Source organism: Lineus longissimus, chromosome 12 (genome assembly GCF_910592395.1).
Source record: "Lineus longissimus chromosome 12, tnLinLong1.2, whole genome shotgun sequence".
Lineage (NCBI taxonomy): Eukaryota > Metazoa > Nemertea > Pilidiophora > Heteronemertea > Lineidae > Lineus > Lineus longissimus.
In genome coordinates, this window is record NC_088319.1 from 9,970,185 (window position 1) to 9,991,037 (window position 20,853).

At 39.9% G+C, this 20,853-nt stretch overlaps 2 protein-coding genes across 3 annotated transcripts in view; both read left to right on the forward strand.

Moving 5' to 3' along the window:
* LOC135496732 (EF-hand domain-containing protein D2-like) overlaps positions 1-19,928 on the forward strand; it is a 34,091-nt gene extending 14,163 nt beyond the window's left edge. For both annotated transcript variants that reach the window (XM_064786207.1, XM_064786208.1), the window contains 3 exons: positions 13,676-13,823; positions 14,004-14,135; positions 14,795-19,928. In XM_064786207.1, the coding sequence (XP_064642277.1) occupies positions 13,676-13,823; positions 14,004-14,135; positions 14,795-14,926 (412 nt within the window). In that variant the 3' untranslated portion in view covers positions 14,927-19,928. The remainder of the gene's footprint in view (positions 1-13,675; positions 13,824-14,003; positions 14,136-14,794) is intronic.
* LOC135496730 (11-beta-hydroxysteroid dehydrogenase 1-like) overlaps positions 1-20,853 on the forward strand; it is a 206,655-nt gene that overhangs the window by 161,179 nt on the left and 24,623 nt on the right. The window lies entirely within an intron of this gene.

Below are 20,853 nucleotides of genomic sequence, written 5' to 3' on the forward strand. Positions count from 1 at the left end.
AGGGAATATTCTTCTGTCCCCACCTTCAGTAGAAATGGTTTGTTTTATTTAGGACAGTATGATCAGTGCATGATATTGATATAATGTCATACTCATGTTTGCATTTCCTTCCTCCTACAATTATTTGGATGATACTGCAACATGTAGATAATAATATTGTCTAAGTACAATGGCCCAATTGTCATTTGGTTTCATAATAACTTTTTAAATAGCTCTTGACATATCTACATGTACATGTACATAGATGTAGTGTCGTAATGATACACTGTGTGACAACGGGTGACTGTCCACTCTTAAAGGCCTATGTCGTTGTAAGAAATTGAGATTTGAAATTGAATTTGAAAACTCCCAATATCGCCAATACGTATTGAGTATAAATATCAGCATTACTGTTGTTTAGACAGATATGCAAATACTATACAAGGGCTTTCTGACTTCCCCTCAGAGCGGGTCGTCGGTGATAGTCTCTGATGTAGAGATAATAGTGAGGTTTCGCAATCACCCGGTTAGGCCCTACGACAATGTTTATCTATTGTTCGGGTGAACTCACACAATAGATAAACGTCGTCGTAGGGCCTAACCTGATGGTTGCAAAACCTCACTATTACCCGAATGCACTACTGCATGTGTATAACTGCATTTTATTTTCCTCATCAATGATTAGTTACAAATCCTTTTTCCTTTTCAAAATAAATGTTTTGGAAAACTGTTTTGGGTTTTTTCAGCCAACATAAATATGCATGCACCCTCTGGATGTCTGGAGGTTTTCAGGGTTATGAAAAATCATTTCAGGTTTTCACAAGCTCAAAAACCTTTACTGGTTTTCATTTCTCTGGAAAACCTTTAGGGGGTACATATTTGTCTCAGGTGAAAAGTTCTTAAAGGTTTTTTAAAAGCCCTAAAACCCATAATTTGAAGAGTGTATCCTTGGTATCAAGTGGGGAATGTCATTCCATCATCATCATCATCATCATCATCATCATCATCATAGATTTACGGCTTTGTAACCGTTGCCGGTTTCATCCGCATAATTGTTCATAATTGATACATAAAAAAATGCACATGGGTGCTGAGCAGGTGATGTTTAGTTTTCAATAAAGTCCTCCTGTACTGTGCGTAGTGAAGAATGAACTATAATCCTTTGAAAAACGTGCTTGTAGTAAGTACAAAAGTCTCTCATCAATACGATGCAATGACCATGTAATTCTTGCTTTTTACGATACAATCCTAACAGTCACTCCAATCTTGAATCATCACGGGCCGAAAACTTGTCTAGTCCTCGTTTGAATGCATCAACCGATTCCAACACCACTAGATTATTCGGCGAACTATTCCAATCTTGTATTGATCTCACAAAGAACGAGAGTCTCCTTATATTGATATTTTAATGGGTTACTAGCCGCCTTTTTCGAGTGGCCTCTTGTAATTTGAAGAGTGTATCCATAGTATCAAGTGGGGAATGTCATTCCAAAGGCAGTTACATAATGCCACTGATGTTGGACTTGTTCAGTTTTAAACACTGTCCATCACACCAAAATCAGTTGCATTTGGGGCATATGGCTGGAGTTATCTGCATGTTCGTATTGCTTACATTTGATATTCCACTCCCATCTTTGTATCTTTTGTGGAGCCAAAGATATTCATGTTCGGAAAAAAACGATATGCTTTTACCAACATTGTTTGGTGAAAATCAAGATTTCATGACAGTATATAAGCAATTTTCTTTTGGGGGACTTCACTAAAGATGCTTTTAAAGTGAAATTTGATTGATATTTCTGCCAAATTGACTGGCAGAAGGTTGAGATGTTGTGTATTTGAGCCTTGTTATGTCATAATCTTAAAGTGGTTTGGTGTGATACGTCGCAGGAATTTGGTCAGGGACGTTTCACTGATAATGTGTTGACTGAAGCACACCACCCAAATTTTGGAGGGATCAATGATTCCCACAGAGAAAAAAATGAATCTTGATCCTCTGATATGCTATTTCAGGCCAAAAGTCATTGGTCACCGTCATGAGGAGTGCGAACCTCTTCCACTGAAACCCTGGGTCCATTTTCAAGATATGATCACAAACGAGATGGGGTTTCTGGCCAAGTTTTATGATAAACTTCTCCTCATCTCCCCATACCTCGGGACTATTTCAGATAAAATACCAATTTGTATTTGTTTCGCTCAGGGGTAACAGTCAGCCTTACTCTGACCGTCATGACTGTATTAATAGATGGTAACAGTTATGATGTACGGGCCTACCAGCCTACCGATTGATTCCCTGAAGTGCATACATGAAAGATATCATATCGTGGTGTCGTACTGGCTTCAACATGAATGTATCACAAGAATCGATATATTGATCAGTAGAGTGGTCAATAATTACATTACTCAGACATAATATAGATTGATGCTATAGTCATAAATGCAATTAGCTTTAAAAATGAAATTGTAAGTCATAAGAAACACTTTGGGATATTTGGTGACTGTTGGTCCGTCTCTGGGGTGTGTCATGTTGTGGCAAGCTTGGAAATATATTGACTCCTAATTTCCGCCTCACTTGGTAATTCACACATCTCATCTCCTACTGCTTCATCTGACCACAATGGGAGGTGCTGTGCGATGGTTGGTGTTATGTTGACCAGGCATCGCCATGCTGATTTTGGCCCTGTTGGGACTGCCCCCAAGAACCAGAAAATTAAATTATTACAAAATGACAACATGGGATGAGCTTAATCCATGCACTCCCACTACCCCCACATTCCTGCCCCTTCTTGCTGCCTCCCATCCAGATCTCCATCATGGGGAAGTCAAGTGCTATGCCTAGTAGGGGATATTTGTAACTTACAGTTACATTCGAAAATGGCTTGGCCAAGCAATCACTTACAGTGTCGGTGTCAATTTAAAGTATCGAATCAACAGTGTTTTGATTTTGAGTTTGACAACCTTGGTGAGGCCATCCTCATTTCAGTTTTAAAATGTGAGACCCAAAGTGAATTTCAAATGAGTAAAACATCGAAATGGCCTTGGACGGTACCATAGCAATTGATGCATCACCAAGTGATACGCGAGTTTCTGAATAGAACCCTACTGCAGGCCCGTAGTTTATATGTCTATCAGCTGAGGGCGGATCTGGCTAACTGATCTGGGCCAGACTTTATAATCTACCCAGGAAATGAGAAGGCACATTTTCACTGCCCGTGAAAATGTAAACAGTAGGCTAAAGTGCTGGTCATGCGAAATGCCCTTTAAAATGTTTAGGTAATACCAAAATAGCAATATTGCAATTCACTACATAGTAGATACGCAAAAGTTCTTGATGAATTACTGGGTGGAGTTCTGTTTCTCGTGGCTATGATATATCATTAGCGTGTAGAAGTCATGTGCATAACGTTAGTGCTATGTATCTGATGACTGGCTCACACTGACTGATGAATGTATTGCACAAATCGTATAGTAGTATCTTGATTTATTGATAACCATGGCGATGGTGTTTTTTTTATGACCACTGGGTGACCTAGAAGTTCAATGAATACTTCTGAACAGGCATGAACTGTGTATGTGTACAATGAATTAATTGAAATTCAGAAATTTATCTCATTTTGGGGGTGAGCAATCATAAGACAAAGCCTGAGAAATGATTCGAATTCATTTATGGCTTTGTTTTTTGTCTATGAGTATGATTGTTTTAGTCAGTGTACAATCATTAGCACTTCAGCCACTGAAAATCGGTTGCTGAATTCTCCCACCTTTTTGGCCTATCTTCCACTGAACACTCCCACTTTGCCAACTTTCGTACGCAAAATGAATGACTAGTGTTCTCAGATGATATCAGATGGCGTCTCGATCGATTTCAAAAAGTTCTTCGGCCAGAGATCGCTGGAATTGTAAGGGAATGGTTCCACCGAGGAAACTCGGTCTGCATCACAGGGGACAGAATTGATAACCGAGTACACTCGGTCTGCGGCTTCAAAGAGTTAAGTATGACTCTTGCATCATTGCCAAAGTAAAAGCTTTATTATGACAAAGAAACCTCGGACATGACTTGATGTCACATACAGTTTGAAGTGAACACTAGATGGTGGACATGGTGGAGGGTTAATGTAAGTTGTCCCCCAGATGCGCTGCAGCTCTTCCCGTACCTGTGTGTCATTATACTGACAATGTATCAATTCAGAATCAGATCAAATGTTGATACCATCCTGACCTTTGATGACTCAGAGCTCAGGTGAAGTGCTTAGCCTGATAGTCGTAGCCTATTCATTGATACATTTTTTTACGATTTTATGCAAAATCAGAGTGAATTGGCTCTTGGTGTGACTTGGAATTATCCAGAGTACCATGACTAAAATTGTGCATTGATCTCAAAGCATTAGGCCTATCTTTGGTTAGATGTCTTTTTCTGGGGTTTAAAGGATGACCACGCTGAATGTGCACATCATGACTATTCTCTGCACCTTGACATAGTTGAAATCATCTTTTAGAACCAACAACTTTCAATGATCGATATCAAAATCTCATCCTATAAGGACTTTCACGAGAGCAGATCAAAATCTCATCCTTTAAGGACTTTCACGAGAGCAGTTAGCATGATTTTGTTACATTTGCATAAAAAAAGTTCAATTTCCCTGTCTAGTGGAATCTACTATTACATGAGTTTCTGATTGGAAAGTTAGAGAGCTTCAGACTTTTGGAAAGGGCTATAACAATATCAGTTATGCATGGTAATCAAAGGTATAGACCTACAGCTGCAATACAAATCTTGGCATTGGTATTATTGGCTCAAGGGCAGTTTCTGTTTGTGTTGTTAGTTGTTTGGTAGATATCATATTAGTTAAATACACCTGCCAGTATGAATGGATGATGAGCTGATATAGCTCTAACCTACTCAACAAGATGCTTCAAATGATATGTGCTGTTAAAGGGAAAATATGGGCACAGCTGTGGGAGGGAGGTAGCGAGGTGGATCGTGGCAGTAACTCACATTCCGCTGTCAACCTTATTCGGTCATCATCATTGAGACCATGGCAGGGAGCAAAATGGCAGCTCAACCTCTCTCAATACAGGTCACTGACAAAATTATGCTCTTGTTCCCACCCCTGAGATCATCCAGCCCTACTCCCCTTCCTCGCCCAGCAGCATGCATGCAATGATCACCCCTCACCGCTACCAAGTGTGCCATGACCACACTGCTAATCGCCACTGAGGCCTGCTTTAAAAGGCCTATGTGCTACATGTATTTGTTAAAAAATTGAAATTTGTAATTGATATTTGTAATGGAATTCGAAAATTTCCAGTGGTAATAAGTAGGTACAGCAGCACTTCTCTATTAAAGACACCCTCGGGACTGACAAATGCTGTCCCTGATAGAGAGGTGTCCTGATTACAGAGGTTGACTTGAATGGAAACACCCAATTTGGGACCAAAACTAGTGTCCTTAATAAAGAGGGTGTCCTTAATATAGAGGTGTCCGCTAAGAGAGGTTCTTCTCTACATGTACATACTGAATATAAATATCAACACTGCCATTGTTTAGAGAGATAAACAAATACTATGAATATGAAGTTTCAGCAAATTTGTATGGATAATAACTGCTCTACGAAATTGTGTATAACTGCATTTCTATTTTCTTGCACCACCAGTAATAACAAACAGCATGTCCCTTTAGGCTTTGCGCTGATGATTGCACTACATCCTGCATGGGGTGTTTCAATATCAGTGGCTTTTTCAAAAAAAAAACAACAGTTGAAACAAAAAACTTGCCATTTTATTTTATAATGTAAACCAAGAGGTCCTCAGCAACAAAGTTTTAGGCAAATCTGAGTTATTTTATATCATTTCATATGCTGTCATTGGTTCACTGTCCCGTACATAACCTTGAAGAAACCATAGACTTCAAACTGATATAAATTGTCAATAGAAAATACTATTCAAATTCCGTCTTCAGTTCCTTTTTCCTATGATGTGTACAATTTGATTCAGAATGGAATTACTCATAATTGGGAGGGTAAAATTGTTGACTCCCTGGTTGACACAAAGCGCCACTGATCTTCAAACACCCCACATACATTGTTCTGTATGTATGACATGAGCATAATCACAATGGAAATAATGGAACTGCCTCCACTATGATTACATGGCCTTGAGGCACATCTAGATGAAAGAGGCAATGTTACTATCATTTCTTTTCTGTTCACGATGAAAGAGTCCGAAGTCATTCATTACCTAATGGAGGTTCTTTCACAATTGACATGAAAGATGTCTACCTTTGAGGTCACTGTCAATGTTGGCTGTAGTACGAGATCTCTGGCTCTGAATGTAGCCTACATCACAATGATGCTATGGGATAGACCCCCTGCGAAAATAAACTTTGGCCATTTTGAAACGACCCTTTTCACCGGCAACGTATGTTTACCATGACATAAAAGTAAAAATATACAAGCTTATTCAAGCAATTTACTTGAAGTTGTCCATGTTCATGATATTTTGAATGCTTTTGGTGATGATTTGATTGTGAAACATGACTTCGATGTCATGGTTTACTTAGGCTGCCTGTGAAAAGATGACATAAAAGTAAAAATATACAAGCTTGTTCAAGCAATTTACTTGAAGTTGTCCATGCTCATGATATTTTGAATGCTTTTGGTGATGATTTGATTGTGAAACATGACTTCGATGTCATGGTTAACTTAGGCTGCCTGTGAAAAGATGGCCGAAATTCATTTTCGCATACGGTCTTATTATGCCAGTCAATACGGTAATAGTGGCGCTGTGATTCCAGTTGGTCCTGGTACACTCATGTGATAGGGCGATTCTCTTTGACAGCCTTGGTTTCCTCCGGTGTCTCCGGTTTCCTCCTATACAAGTTACATTACAATCGCCCAGTATTGTCGTATCGTATTATTATTATTATTATTGTTAGAGCTAGACTTGTCCTAGTTCACTGGTACTCAGCTCTCAATTATAAACCTTGTATTTCGTATGGTGATAAAGAGGTGTTATTTGCTAGCAGGTATTATCAGTTGAGACTGATACCCAGAATATTACAACGGTTGAGATCGACCCTGACTCCCAAGAATCGGTGAGTGACCACGAAGTCGGGCTTGCATTTCGTCATGACACGCATATACGAAATTTACAAGACTGAACAATTAAGTCTCAAGAAACCGGTGAATCAGAAGACTGAAGACTCCTACGACTTTTGATAAAGGACATAAAGTCGTTGTCCCGCCTCAAGTCATGTCTTGACATCAAGTCATATGTCTTGACAACATGAAACAGGGAAACATACCAAAGAAAAACCTGATGGTGTCATGCACAAATAAAGGAATTGTCTCATTCTCTGAGTCAGGGCAGATCGATCTTATCTCCATAATACAGTGGAACCTCCCTTTGCGGACACCTCTCTATTAAGGAAAACCTCTCTATTAAGGACGCTAGTTTTGGTCCCTGAGTGGTTGTTTCCATTCAAATTGACCTCTGTAATCAGGACACCTCTTTATTAAGGACAGCACTTGTCAGTCCCGGGGGTGTCCTTAATAGAGAGGTTCTACTGTATATGCCAAGGAAAGGAATAACATACATGTATATCTCCCACCAACCAGTGTCAAGCATTGCTGAGCGCATGAAATTGACTTTTGAATCTTACAGGAGCAGATAGTAATGCCATCTTGGGCATTTTTGTTAACCTTGTTAGTAAAATAGTATACATCTTGTAGTTTGTGAAGAAAAAGCAAGATGGCAGCACTTAATCACATTTGCCGATATCATTGATCAGAATCAAAGATCGATTGATCGATTTATTGATCCGTTTTTATTTGGCGCACATTATTTCACTCTTGTGGTTTCATCTCGTGAATCAGACTAACAGTGGTACCAATACCATTTAGCAGAGGGTTTAAATTGCCTGGTGACTTACTTCTATGCAGTCTCTTAATTTTCAAAATACAGTAGAACCCCTTTATTAAGAACAACCTCGGGACTGAGAAGTGCTGTCCTTTATGGAGAGGTGTCCTGATTAGAGAGGTCAAAATGAATTGAAACAACCAATTTTGGACCAAACCTAGTGTCCTTAATAGAGATGTTGTTCTTAATAGAGAGGTGTCCGCTAAGGGAGGTTCAACTGTACTTCAAAGCACCGAGTTATTGTTGTCCCTTGCAAAAAGGCTAGGTTGCCAAAGATGCTGTTTGCATGTATATTTATTGTCGTAGCCTTGGGATAGATATATTTATTGATCAACAAATACTGTCACTTGGGAGATCCGGATTGGAAGTACATTGTAGATCAATTCATAATTTATGGTTAACACTTAGCAGCAGTCGGAGTGCGGTTTGACTTGTGTTAGGGGTAGTTTAGAGAGTGTCCCTATTTTGTCCCTAAGGGTGTCTTTGGCAAGTCACTTTTGACAATGTTTGATAGAGGTTGTGTGAAACTGTTTTACTGGCCAGTTGTTTAATGAAGGTTCTGTTGTAACAGGCCACGTTGAGGTCTTGGGATTAAAGAGGCCACATTAACTGGCAGTGACGTCCATAGGTGGAGCTCCAGCTCCTCTTATGAATATGTAAGTCAAGCAATTTCGACTTTGACCGTATGGATTAAGAGATTTAGGCCAGTATATAGACTTATGATCCTTGAGGTCAGTGAACTAGGAATATTATAGGATGTTTATTTGGGACAAATGAAGTGGAAATGCTGAACAGGATATTGGGCCGGACATTGACCCAAATAAGATCAAGGTCTAACACGATATTTATCGGCTAATGTGTTTGATGTCTGGCGAGGTTATGATTGACCTGGTATCAGAACTCGGTTTTTAAATGTCTTTATTTTTGACATTTGATTGAACTGCCTGGAATTCTTCTCTTCTTCTTCTTCTGCGTTCAGAATTTTTGAGATGCACGCTAGACAGTCAGTCCATTATCATTAACGAACTCATCTGTCCTAGAGCATTCCACCACAGAGCCCCAGAGCTTTGTGGTCAGGGTGGTGTCCTTTGGCCAGTATTCCTCTCTATTCTTCATCAGTGAGCTGGTCTGAAGCCACAGAGCCCCAGGGCTGTGTGGTCGGGGTGGTGTCCTTTGGCCAGTATTTCTCTCTATTCTTCATTAGGGAGCAGGTCTGAAGCCACAGAGCCCCAGAGCTTTGTAGTCAGGGTGGTGTCCTTTGGACAGTATTCCTTTCTATTCTTCATGAGGGAGCAGGCCTGAAGCCACAGAGCCCAGGGCTGTGTGGTCAGGGTAGTGTCCTTTGGCCAGTATTTCTCTCTATTCTTCATTAGGGAGCAGGTCTGAAGCCACAGAGCCCCAGAGCTTTGAAGTCAGGGTGGTGTCCTTTGGACAGTATTCCTCTCTATTCTTCATGAGGGAGCAGGCCTGAAGCCACAGAGCCCCAGGGCTGTGTGGTCAGGGTGGTGTCCTTTGGCCATTATTCCTCTATATTCTTCATTAGGGAGCAGGTCTGAAGCCACGGAGCCCCATAGCTTTGTGGTCAGGGTGGTGTCCTTTGGCCAGTATTCCTCTCTATTCTTCATGAGGGAGCAGGTCTGAAGCACATGAGCTGGAGTCTGGTCTCCAGTTCTGCATTCAACTGCCTAAAATAAGCAGTCGCATATACAGTAGAACATCTCTATTAAGGACACCCTCGGGACTGACAAGTGCTGTCCTTAGTAGAGAGGTGTCCTGATTAGATAGGTCAAATTGAATACAAAAACAACCAATTTGGGACTAAAACTAGTGTCCTTAATGGAGAGGTTGTCCTTAAAAGAGAGGTGTCTGCTAAGAGAGGTTCCACTCTATTTGAAAAAGAGGCAATGAACTCTGAAACATGTCGTTATTATAATTGTAAATATAAGAATTTTTATTCCATTGTACTTTAACAGAAATTCAATTCCAGGTTTATATTTCATCATCAAACAGTGTTGACCTCACTGTGTCATATCATTCTTTGAGACTACTAATTTACTGGATTCAGGTTGACCTATTATTTTGTGAGAGTTTGGCCTACTCCCGATTGTCTGGTATCATATGGTATTGGCTAGATTTTACCAGTTTTAATAGGCCTTTCTGGTAGCCAGATACATTTTAACTGTCCCACCATGTGCTCTTTTGATCCAGTTACGTCTTGATTGGAATGCTTGTATTTTCTCCAGTCTCTGTTTGTGATCAACTGTGGCAGGTATAAAATTCCTCCCTTCACACCAAATTCAATCATGCCAAAATCGCTGCTTTTCCCATCAAGGCATTTCACTCTCTCTGTTGTAATACTATGAGGATTGGGAATGATTAGACCTTTTTCTGAACCTGAGAGTATTGGTGGTAGGTGGGAAGTTTTTAGTACAGTAGAACCTCTCTATTAAAGACACCCTCGGCACTGACAAATGCTGTCCTTAATAGAGAGGTGTCCTGATTAAAGAGGTCAAATTGAATGAAAACCAGGCCAAATTAAATTACTCCCACGTTTACCCTAGAATACCCTACAGATACCTTACAGTACCCTAGCCAAGGGTAAATTTTGTTACAACCAATTTGGGACCAGAACAAGTGTCCTTAATAGAGGGGATGACCTCAATAGAGAGGTTTCCGCTAATGGAGGTACCACTGTACTTGAAAAAATGTATGTCACTGTTGATGTCATGACCTTGGCCTTGTGTCAGCCCCATGAAAATCAATGTCCAGGCACGCTGGGTCAGTAGGCCCATGTCGGATTAAACGTGGACAAACTTCGTCTGCCAGAACAAATTCACGTGATCATGTTATGAATGAACTCATATCAGGCAATCATCCAGACAAAGAAATTGACAAAGACACAATCTCTCTGCATCAAATTGTTATGTCGGAAATTTAAAAAATTCACGCTGACTGCGATTTGAGCTGATGCAAGTGACAGACAGTGAATGGAGTCGGGAGGAGCCAGGCGGTAGATTAGGGCTGGGGGGATCAAGTATAAATAAACCAAACTCTTGTTTTAAAGTTGATGGTATGACTTAATACCTCCAGTACCCTAAAAAATGGAGCTGAAATTTTTCTGCCTCCCGAATTACATACTCTCAAAAGCATCATGGCAGAAACGATACCTCATTTTCAAGAGTGCAGCCAAATTCTTTTTATAGTGTGACACACACTTTCATTACTGTAAGATTCTCACTGAAATCAACACCATGTGCACCTCCTATTATAGCAATGGCCATCCACAGAAGACACTTCACCAGTTCTTCTTCTAAGGTTATCATTATCTTTCACCTTTGTTGTACTTTATATTGTCTTGTGCATTTTTTCACCATCGTTTCAATAACTCTGCGTTGCTTTTATCATATTTGTTACAAAATATCATCCAAAGGTTGAATTTAAAATCTTTTAGCAAAAAGTAATTTCACTGGATATCTGTTATTATTAAAGATGATCAAGGAATGAATCCAATTTTCCAGGTTTTCCTCGCCAACCGGTCCTCCCAGTGGGGCCTGCTCTACATGTATAGAGCATCCTTGTACTCCATTAAGTGTTTGATAGGCCACCTCCAGCAGAAACAGCAGTCACCCACCCCAACCCCTTTTGCTGGCAAACTTTTTATCCCCATCCCTATTGTTGGTATGCATGCATACACAACCCCATTCTGGTGTCTATGTGCCTCCCGCAACTTGAGTTCGAGGGAAATAAGGCACTCATACCCATGGGAAAACATATATAAAACGAGCTTGCATACTTATATATTTTTGCAGTGGGCCAAGACCAGGTTTAGTGGAGATCGGTTCGTTATTTTTGTGGCAATTGACCCGTTTAAGTAATTTTGACTTTTCCACCTTTGACCTTTTACTTATGACCTTGAACTTTGACTCACCGGTGTCGACCTAGCGAACCTACCAATTTTTCGTGTAATGGCCGTGTTTTGACCACATGACTACGATTTTTTACCTTATGACCTTGACCTTTGACCATCCAGTGGCAAACTGGCATCAACCTGGGTGAATGTAGCAAGTTTGGTGGAAGACACTTCAATAGTTTGGTGGCAATTTGCATAATTTGAGCCATACGACCTTGACCTTTGACCTTATTACGTAGACCTTTGACCTTTTCAACCCGTTGAGGGCAATGTGCGAGTCAAACTACAGGTACATAAGTTCCGTGGCAAACGGGCTGAGGACCAGGAGGGGTGGTGGAACAGACAAACAAAGCAGACAGACAGACAAGCTGTCCTAAGATATGACTGGAGTTTGGTATCTGAGTGCTTGGTTGTTGACAATATGCAATAATGGGCCTGTGGCAGGTGAAAGGACTGAAAAGTTGCGGCCTATCAGCCCTGTGCAATGCCTGTTTCCCCAACTGAAAAAACACCTCCTGTCCTGTCATGCTTTTTAGCTCACCTCTTAGCAGAGGTGAGCTTATCCCATACCGTGGCGTCCGTCGTCCGTCGTCGTCGTCGTCGTCGTCGTCGTCGTCGTCGTCCGTCGTCCGTTAGCAGGGCACGTTTCGTAACTGTTAGAGCTATTGAGTTGAAACTTGGTACACATGTACCCTTATGTAATGACACCTTGGAGACCAAGTTTCGGTCCGATTCGTTTCATGGTTTGGCCACCAGGGGGCCAAACGTTAAAAGTGAAAATATGCAATATCTCCCTTAATAGTAGTCGGGAAATTTTGAAAAAAATATGGTAGGTACTTCTAGCAAAGGTGCATCATATATCCTCCGGGTTTTTGATTTGACCTCCTTTTCAAGGTCACAGAGGTCAAATGGTGTAAATTGGCCGTTAGGATGTAACGATGGCACGTTTCTAAATTGCAATGACTATTGATACCAAATTTGGTACACATTTACCCCTTAGTCAGGTGATCTCAGGGACCGAAGTTTGGTCCAATATGATTCACCACTTGACCACCAGGGGGCAAAATCCAAAAACCTTAAAAATGTGATTATTCCTTAACTTCTTGCCCGATTGCCACCAATTTGATATCATGGGTACATCTTACCACCATACAGTATATGTCACACAGGTTTTTAATTTGACCTTCTTGTCAAGGTCACAGAGGTCAAATGGCGTAAATTCGCCGTCAGGCCGTAACTATGGCACGTTTCTTAACTGCAATGACTATTGATCACAAATTAAGTACACATGTACCCCTTGGTCAGGTGATCTTAGGTACCGAAGTTTGGTGCGATCTGATTTGCCGTTTGGCCTCTAGGGAGGGGGCCAAATCCTAAATTCTTCAAAATGCCATTATTCCTAGTAATGACTTGCCCGATTGGCACCAATTTTATATCATAGGTACATCTAATTCTAACAACCATTCAATGTGTCACCCGGGTCTTCTTTGATTTGACCTACTTTTCAAGGTCACAGAGGTCGAATGTACTGTAAATTGGCCATTTTGGGGAAATTGTAATTGCTTGGACCTACATCAAACCTAACACTACATGACACAATACCATGCTCTTTATCCATCTTTCCTCCACATGAGGTGAGCACAATGGCCCTGGCCATTTCATTTTTCACAAGGGTGCTCTACACCTGTCATCGGGAGCAACCCCAGGAGCTGGTTCTTACTTGGATGTAATGTCAGGGAACAAATTTCCAAGTGCTAAGTGGTGAGCGCATACTTCATACCGCAAGACGTTTTAGTCGTGGAGAGTACATGATGCAGCGTTGACTTTAGAATTACAAAAGATTTCAATTTCTATGTTTTGCTTCTTTTCAAGGTTTGATGATGATAGAAATAATTTCCTCGACATGCTCGAGTTGAAACGGTTAATGGAGAAGCTGGGCTCGCCACAGACGCATCTCGGTCTCAAGGCGATGATAAAGGAGGTCGATGAGGATGAGGATGGCATGATCAGTTTTAGAGAGGTGAGTAGCGCAACAAGGGGCTTTGGTGAATTTTTAAAATCGAAAAAAGGGAATTTTTCTCTCAATGAAATTTGAAATGAGGGAGGAGGCTGTTTGGAATATGCATATCATATGGATTAGATTAGCTTGTTATAAGATGATAAGAGAGGGCTTTACTAAGTTGTCAATTTCTCTTTTCAGTTTTGTTTAGTTTATAAAAAAGCTCAAGATGGTGAATTAGAATGCGAAGGGTTAAAAGAGTTGTGTGCCAAAACAGAGGTTGACGTGGACGAGGTTGGCGTCGGTGGAGCCAAGGATTTCTTTGAGGCTAAGGTAAGGCTATACCAATTATTTTATTTGTATAGCGGCCCCTCCTACATTGATTTTGCCATTTTTTGGAATAAAAATAAAATTGAGTTTTCAGATATTTTTATTTTCAGACTACGTGCCTTAATGCCACAGGACAAATAGCAACCAGAAAAGAATAATATTGACACTTTTAAACATTGACCACTTTTTAAAAAACATTAAAATCGGGCAGTATGAATGAGATTTCTAAAAGGAAAACATGACTTTTTTCTCAAATTTTATTTTTATTCTTCGCCCTACAGTTCATTCTGATGACAGAGTACTTTTATTGTCAAAGGTGTCTTCTTGCCAAGTTTTTATATTTATTCCTCCCATGCACCTACTTTTCTGTAAGGAAATCACACTCTGATTATAAACTGAATGTAACAGCTTTGATTTTTCCTTGTGGAAAACCAGGCATCTGGAAGGCTCTCTTTGGCAGCACTGGTTATAGTTCCTGATTAGCTCCATGTTCATTATTTGGTTTCCTTGTTTAAGGAGCAATGATTGTAAGAGGCAAGTACTGTCCTTAAGCGAGAGTGTCAATCACAGGTGCCTGCTTGGTTATAGAAAGCAGCCTTTTGTTATTGGTTGAGAATTCATCCTTTTCAACTGGCATTCAATCTTCCGATAATATTTTTCAGATTAAACAACAAACAATAGGAAATAAATTTGAGGAGGAAATAAAACAGGAGCAGGAGGAAAGGAAGCAGGAAGCGGAGGAGGCAAAAATACGGAAACAAGCTTTCAAAGAAAAGGCTGCACTATTCAATTGATCGATACCTGTATGTGACAGACTAAGATTCAATCCAGCGTCATTCTAGGGTTGCCGATCATGGGCAGATGTTATTTTCGATGAAGAAATATCACCCCTCAGGTACTGCTTCATTGAAAAAGACAGAATCAGTTCTTTTTGAAGATAAGTGGCTTCTGGATTGATTCCCATAGCTCAGCATTTGGTGATTAAAAGGAGGAATTGCTTTAAGTCTATAGCCTATATAACATTTTAAAATGAGGTTGTTGTACAAAAAATGATAACAAAGAGCATTACGATATGTTCTGTAATTGAGGGTTGATCTATATGCAGAAATTTATGATGTATCTTTAAAAGAAAAGTAGAGAGATTGCATTACGTCCTGTCTCTCCTTCGAGGTCCTTTGAGTAGGACAGGAATAAACAACGACAACTGATGATGTAATACACAGAAAGGGAATTCACCTCGGATGGGAGTGAGAATGTTGCGCAATCACTGTACCAGTAAATCTTATCCAGGAATAGAATGTGGTTAGCAGAACAGATTGAAGCTCTTGATTGATATCAACTGTTAAGGATTTTTTAGAGTGTAAATATATGAATGTTTTATAATCAGGGTCTATAATTATTGCATGCCACATTCTTGGCAATAAATTTTGTTCTCGGGAGGATGCTACAGAAGTTATGGATGCTGTAAGCCACATGATATCGCCATTTGCACCATGGGACTATGTCAATTTAGAGTATGCAATAGGCCTAGTGGTCACTGAGAAAAACATTGTTTTTCCAATATGATTATTTTGCAGCAGTGTGATTTACTTTGTGCCTTCACAATCAGCTATGAACACTTTGTTAAAAGTTATATGTATTGTCTGTAACAATACATGTACATTGAAATCTATACACAGCTGGCACAGAATAGCACTTTTTTTGAAACACCCTGTATATTTTTTTAAATGTTTGCTGTGTCCTGTTACTTCTAAGTGTTAATTGTTGATATAATTGATGTTATTAATCATGTATGTGATATTGTTTACAAGCTGCCACCTCATTATGAAAGGGACAGTGGTTACATTGAATTAATGCAAGAATATATCAATGGACATCTTTTACTCCCCTCTTCAATTAGCTAACGACACAGTCATGCCAAAAAATGTTTAAAGGGGAACGCCGCTCGTAATTACTTGTGGTCCAGTTAAATAGGAATCCACTGATATACAATGCCGTAGTGCAGTTATTGTGAATACAAATTTGTTTAAACTTGGTATTCATAGTATTTGTATATCAGTCTATACACAACGGCAATGTTGAAATTTATATTCAGCATGTATTTTCGCAATTGGACATTTTCAAAATTCAATTACAAATTCAAATTTTTTTATGAACTGCGTACCCCTTTAAGTATAGGGTTAATTTGTCAGCCATTGAATGAACACAGCTGAAATAGGCTTGTTCGCCGTGACATGTCTTATGGCAGGATAGTCCTGATCGAATGTCGTCGCTTTATCATATTTAGAGGTTATCGTGTGTTGAATCCTTGAGGAGGGGGTGTACGAGAGTGACATTGATATGTGCCTGAATTAAGACAGTGATGGAACTAGGTTGATATATAGTAGTTGCTACAAGGCATTAGATGAGAGTAGTGAGTAGTGTAGTTCTGGCAAAGCTCAAAATAAGTGTGATATCCCCGGTTGAAGCTCAAGCTCAATGCTAGGGTCTTGTTGCTTGTGGTGCCAATATGCAGGAAGAATAGATCAGACTTCCCTGTAGTCCAGGTAACCTCGACCCTATCCGCCACGCTGCTGAGGGTCCCTATCCGCCGAGCAGCTGAGGGTCCAGGAGGCCTCGTTGATTTACCCGAGGCAAGCCATACATTTTCAGTGCATAGAGTGGATGCACTGCCATAATACCCAACGGTCCGGTATTCCTGATTATTCACTTGGCACGAGGTTACCCATCTTTGTGAAAAACACGTGACCGGACACCGGAAGCCGACGCCCCAAATCTAGTTCATGACGAGTGAAATGCCGCCAAGTACCAGTCACTGTAATGAGTGAATGGAGGAGACAGGTGAAAGAGTCTAGCCTCCCTGCTAAACCTATGATAAAAAATCCAACATATTGCATGCACAGTACCTGCCTGTTGGTCGCACTTTTCAGAACGTCCATCTTCAAAACGCAGAGGATATTAGTCAGAATCTGTGGGGAGAAATTATTAAGATCCGCCGTTTGGACCTCGCTGCTATGTTGCGGCAACTTTCAGCAATGTAACCCACCGCATGTGATAGCCACCCACCGCAAGTGATAGGCAGTTAATTTTGAGACACAATGCCCAGATTAGAGTTTCATTTATTGCAATCACAGTTGTGATCTCTCACGAACAACGCTTACTTTAGTGACAGAGTGGTGCAGCACGGCTGATGACGTAGTAGGGAAGGTCCAAGTCCTCTTTCAGAATCGTACAAACTTTGTTTCTTAGTCCGTCTCACCTGCTGTAATTGTATCACAATCTTTTATCAGGTTATGATTTCACAGTATTTGCATTAAAAATGCTTGAACTTTATTTGCATAAAGAGGTTAAAGGCATTCTCCATTCCCTCGAATTTTGAAATTTGAAATTGAATTTGATATGTTTCAAATATGGAAAATACACGTTCAAATTTCAACTTTGATGTTTTGTACACCGATGTATACTCTATAAGTCAATTTATATCACAGTAACATGTCAGGCTGTTTCTGTTCACTTCTACTACAAGTGAACAACCTGACTCACACTTTGCCCAGCGAATTTCCTCTGAATTTCAGTATGTCTTTTCAAAACATCGATTCTTAGGTTGTGTATTTTTGCAGTATTTACATCTCTCTTGACAATATTAGAACAGCGTTAACTTTTCTGTGATCTGCGTTTCTTTTCACACATTTCATGAGAAATGTAGTTGTAAACACCCACCCAAGTCTTTTGGTGCTCGTATTCTCATGATAGTCCTCGCAGGTGCGCATTGAACAAATATGCAAGTTTTTTGTATGGTGCAGTTATGTATGTGTGAATACTATCTTGGTGGCAGGTTTGAATTATTTCATATATTATTGACATTTTAGACTCATAAGAAAAAATTGATGCATGAGAGGCAACAGTCAGAGAATGGTTCAGTTTTAGGTTAGAATTTAAGTAAACTTCTGCAATGGTGCAAAAATGGTTGCCAACAAAGTTGTTGATTTGTAGTGAAAATATTTCATTTATACAAATTTTGTGTTCAATAGAAAATGAGCTCATGGTATACAGAATGGGTTGTATAGTTGGTTAGGTTGTCGGATAGTTGACTGGCTTTATTGAAATTGATTCAATTTGCTCAGCTGACCGAGACTTTCAATTTCCAAAAATTCGGATGCAGTTGTAATTTTTGTAGTTATGTTATATTTTGTGTAATTTGGCATCAAGTTCAATTGCTGAGACAATTTTTAAAGAGAATCAAAACTTTTTTTGTGGAAACTTATCGATATAGTTTTATCCATCACAGCAGTTGACAATGTTGGATTACCATGAAAGCTTTGGTAAAGCTAGACAATATTATGCTGTTTAAAAGTTTTACAAAACACTTTGATCAATTAGAACTTTTCAAAGGGGATTTCATACGACCAGTGCTTAAACCTACTTTCTACATTTTCTCGGGCGGTGAAAATGCACATTCTCATTTCCTGTTTATAAGTCCGGCGCAGATCAATTAGCCAGACTCGCCCTGATGAAATATGGACATAAGGCCCGCAATGGGCTTCCATTCAAAACTCGCGTAAGGCTTGATGACGCATTATTGCGCGTGATGGCCATTATATTGATCAAACGAAACTCACTTAAAGGAATCAACACAACTCTGGTTGGTCTCTGTAATATGAAAATCGAAAGCGGGAGCGAAAAACAATAATGAGGTGCTTTTACCAAAGGTTTGGAGTGGAATTTCAGCTTGGGGTGGATTTTTTTTGTCATTTTGATCACACCCAAAATCAAACACGTTCTCCACATGTAACATACTGGAAAGTCTCTTCAGTTGCGGCTTCGATTGGTCGAGATCAACGTGCACCATGATTGCACCGTATATATCTCGATTGAAAAATCAAGTTGGCTGGTGTTGAGGCCCCTGTGTATCAATCAATGCTTGCAACATTGCAATCAAGGTGTGTTAGAATGTTCTATCACTTATATTAGTCATGTCCCCAAATACTGTAACCAAGAGAAGTGTTGCAAGAATTTTGATTTCGTCTGTGCAGGCCGAGCTCTTCCACAAAATGTAAACTTGTCTGTATATCATGCATTACAGCTCCTGTAGTTTGGCAAAATAATCACAGACAAGTTTTGTGATTAAAGGCAGGCAACTGCATATGAAACACGTTGAACATTTTTTCCAGGTTGCAATACTTTCGGGCGTACTTGTGTATCACTGATGATATAAGGTGGAACGAATTATAGCCCATCACATCGATTTAGTTCACAGATGCTCTACACTCTTACGCAGTGGTGACTTGCGTTTGTCCATGGCAGTCAAATTTTCAGGAGTGTAGACTTGTCCTTGTATGTTTTACTATTTTTGTCCTTTCTATACATTATTTTATTCAAGAATAATAACGCTCACTTGGTTATGCACCCTAGTATAGTCTGTACGCTATACAAGTACATTTAGTATTCATGAAAAAAAGGTTTACCAGTGTAATTTTGACACAGTAATGCTTTGACACATTTGAGGACATTACAGTGGGTAACTTTCTCAAAGCAACGCATCATCCCCATGACAGATCGAGAGACAACGACAGTTTGAGACATCCTTGATATTTGTTTGATTGAGCGAGATGTTTATTCTTATTGTAAGTTCAGGTTGACAGAATATTCCGAGCTTTTCAATTTCATTAGACATCGATGTGGGTCCTCCACAAGAAATGACTAAAGGTGCATCTATGTTAATAACCTGTGTTTCAATTTGTACACATCATATTCTATATTATTATATATACCAGAAATAAACAGAGTTTATGGGAAGATTTGTTATTCTTATTTCTTACTGTTGCAAGAGGAGTCTTTGTGTCCAGCTTTATTCTCGATGTTCTGTGTTATAGACGTGTGGTGTTCTCACAGTGGAAAAGCATGCAAGAATGGGAATGTGACCATTTCATTTGAAATTCTTGTGTCCAACATGCATGTCACATGGTGATATCAGGACAGAATGGGACCATTTCACTTCAGAAAGTTTCTCCAACATCGGTGAACTCTAAATGATATTAGGACATGGGACCATTTCACTAGAGATTGTTCCTTCGACATGGGTGAACTCTAAATGATATTAGGACATAGGACCATTTCACTAGAGATTGTTCCTTCGACATGGGTGAACTCGAGATGATATTAGGACATGGGACCATTTCACTAGAGATTGTTCCTTCGACATGGGTGAACTCGAGATGATATTAGGACATGGGACCATTTCACTAGAGATTGTTCCTTCGACATGGGTGAACTCGAGATGATATTAGGACATAGGACCATTTCACTAGAGATTGTTCCTTCGACATGGGTGAACTCGAGGTGATATTAGGATATAGGACCATTTCACTAGAGATGGGTGAACTCGAGGTGATATTTGGGCAGAATGGGACCATTTCATTTCAGATTGGTTGTCCAACATGGGTGAACTCGAGGTGATATCAGGACATGGGACCATTTCACTTCAGAATGTTCGTCCAACGTGGGTGAACTCGAGGTGATATCAGGACAGAATGGGACCATTTCACTAGAGATTGTTCCTTCGACATGGGTGAACTCGAGATGATATTAGGACATGGGACCATTTCACTAGAGATTGTTCCTTCTACATGGGTGAACTCGAGATGATATTAGGACATGGGACCATTTCACTAGAGATTGTTTGTCCAACGTGGGTGAACTCGAGGTGATATCAGGACATGGG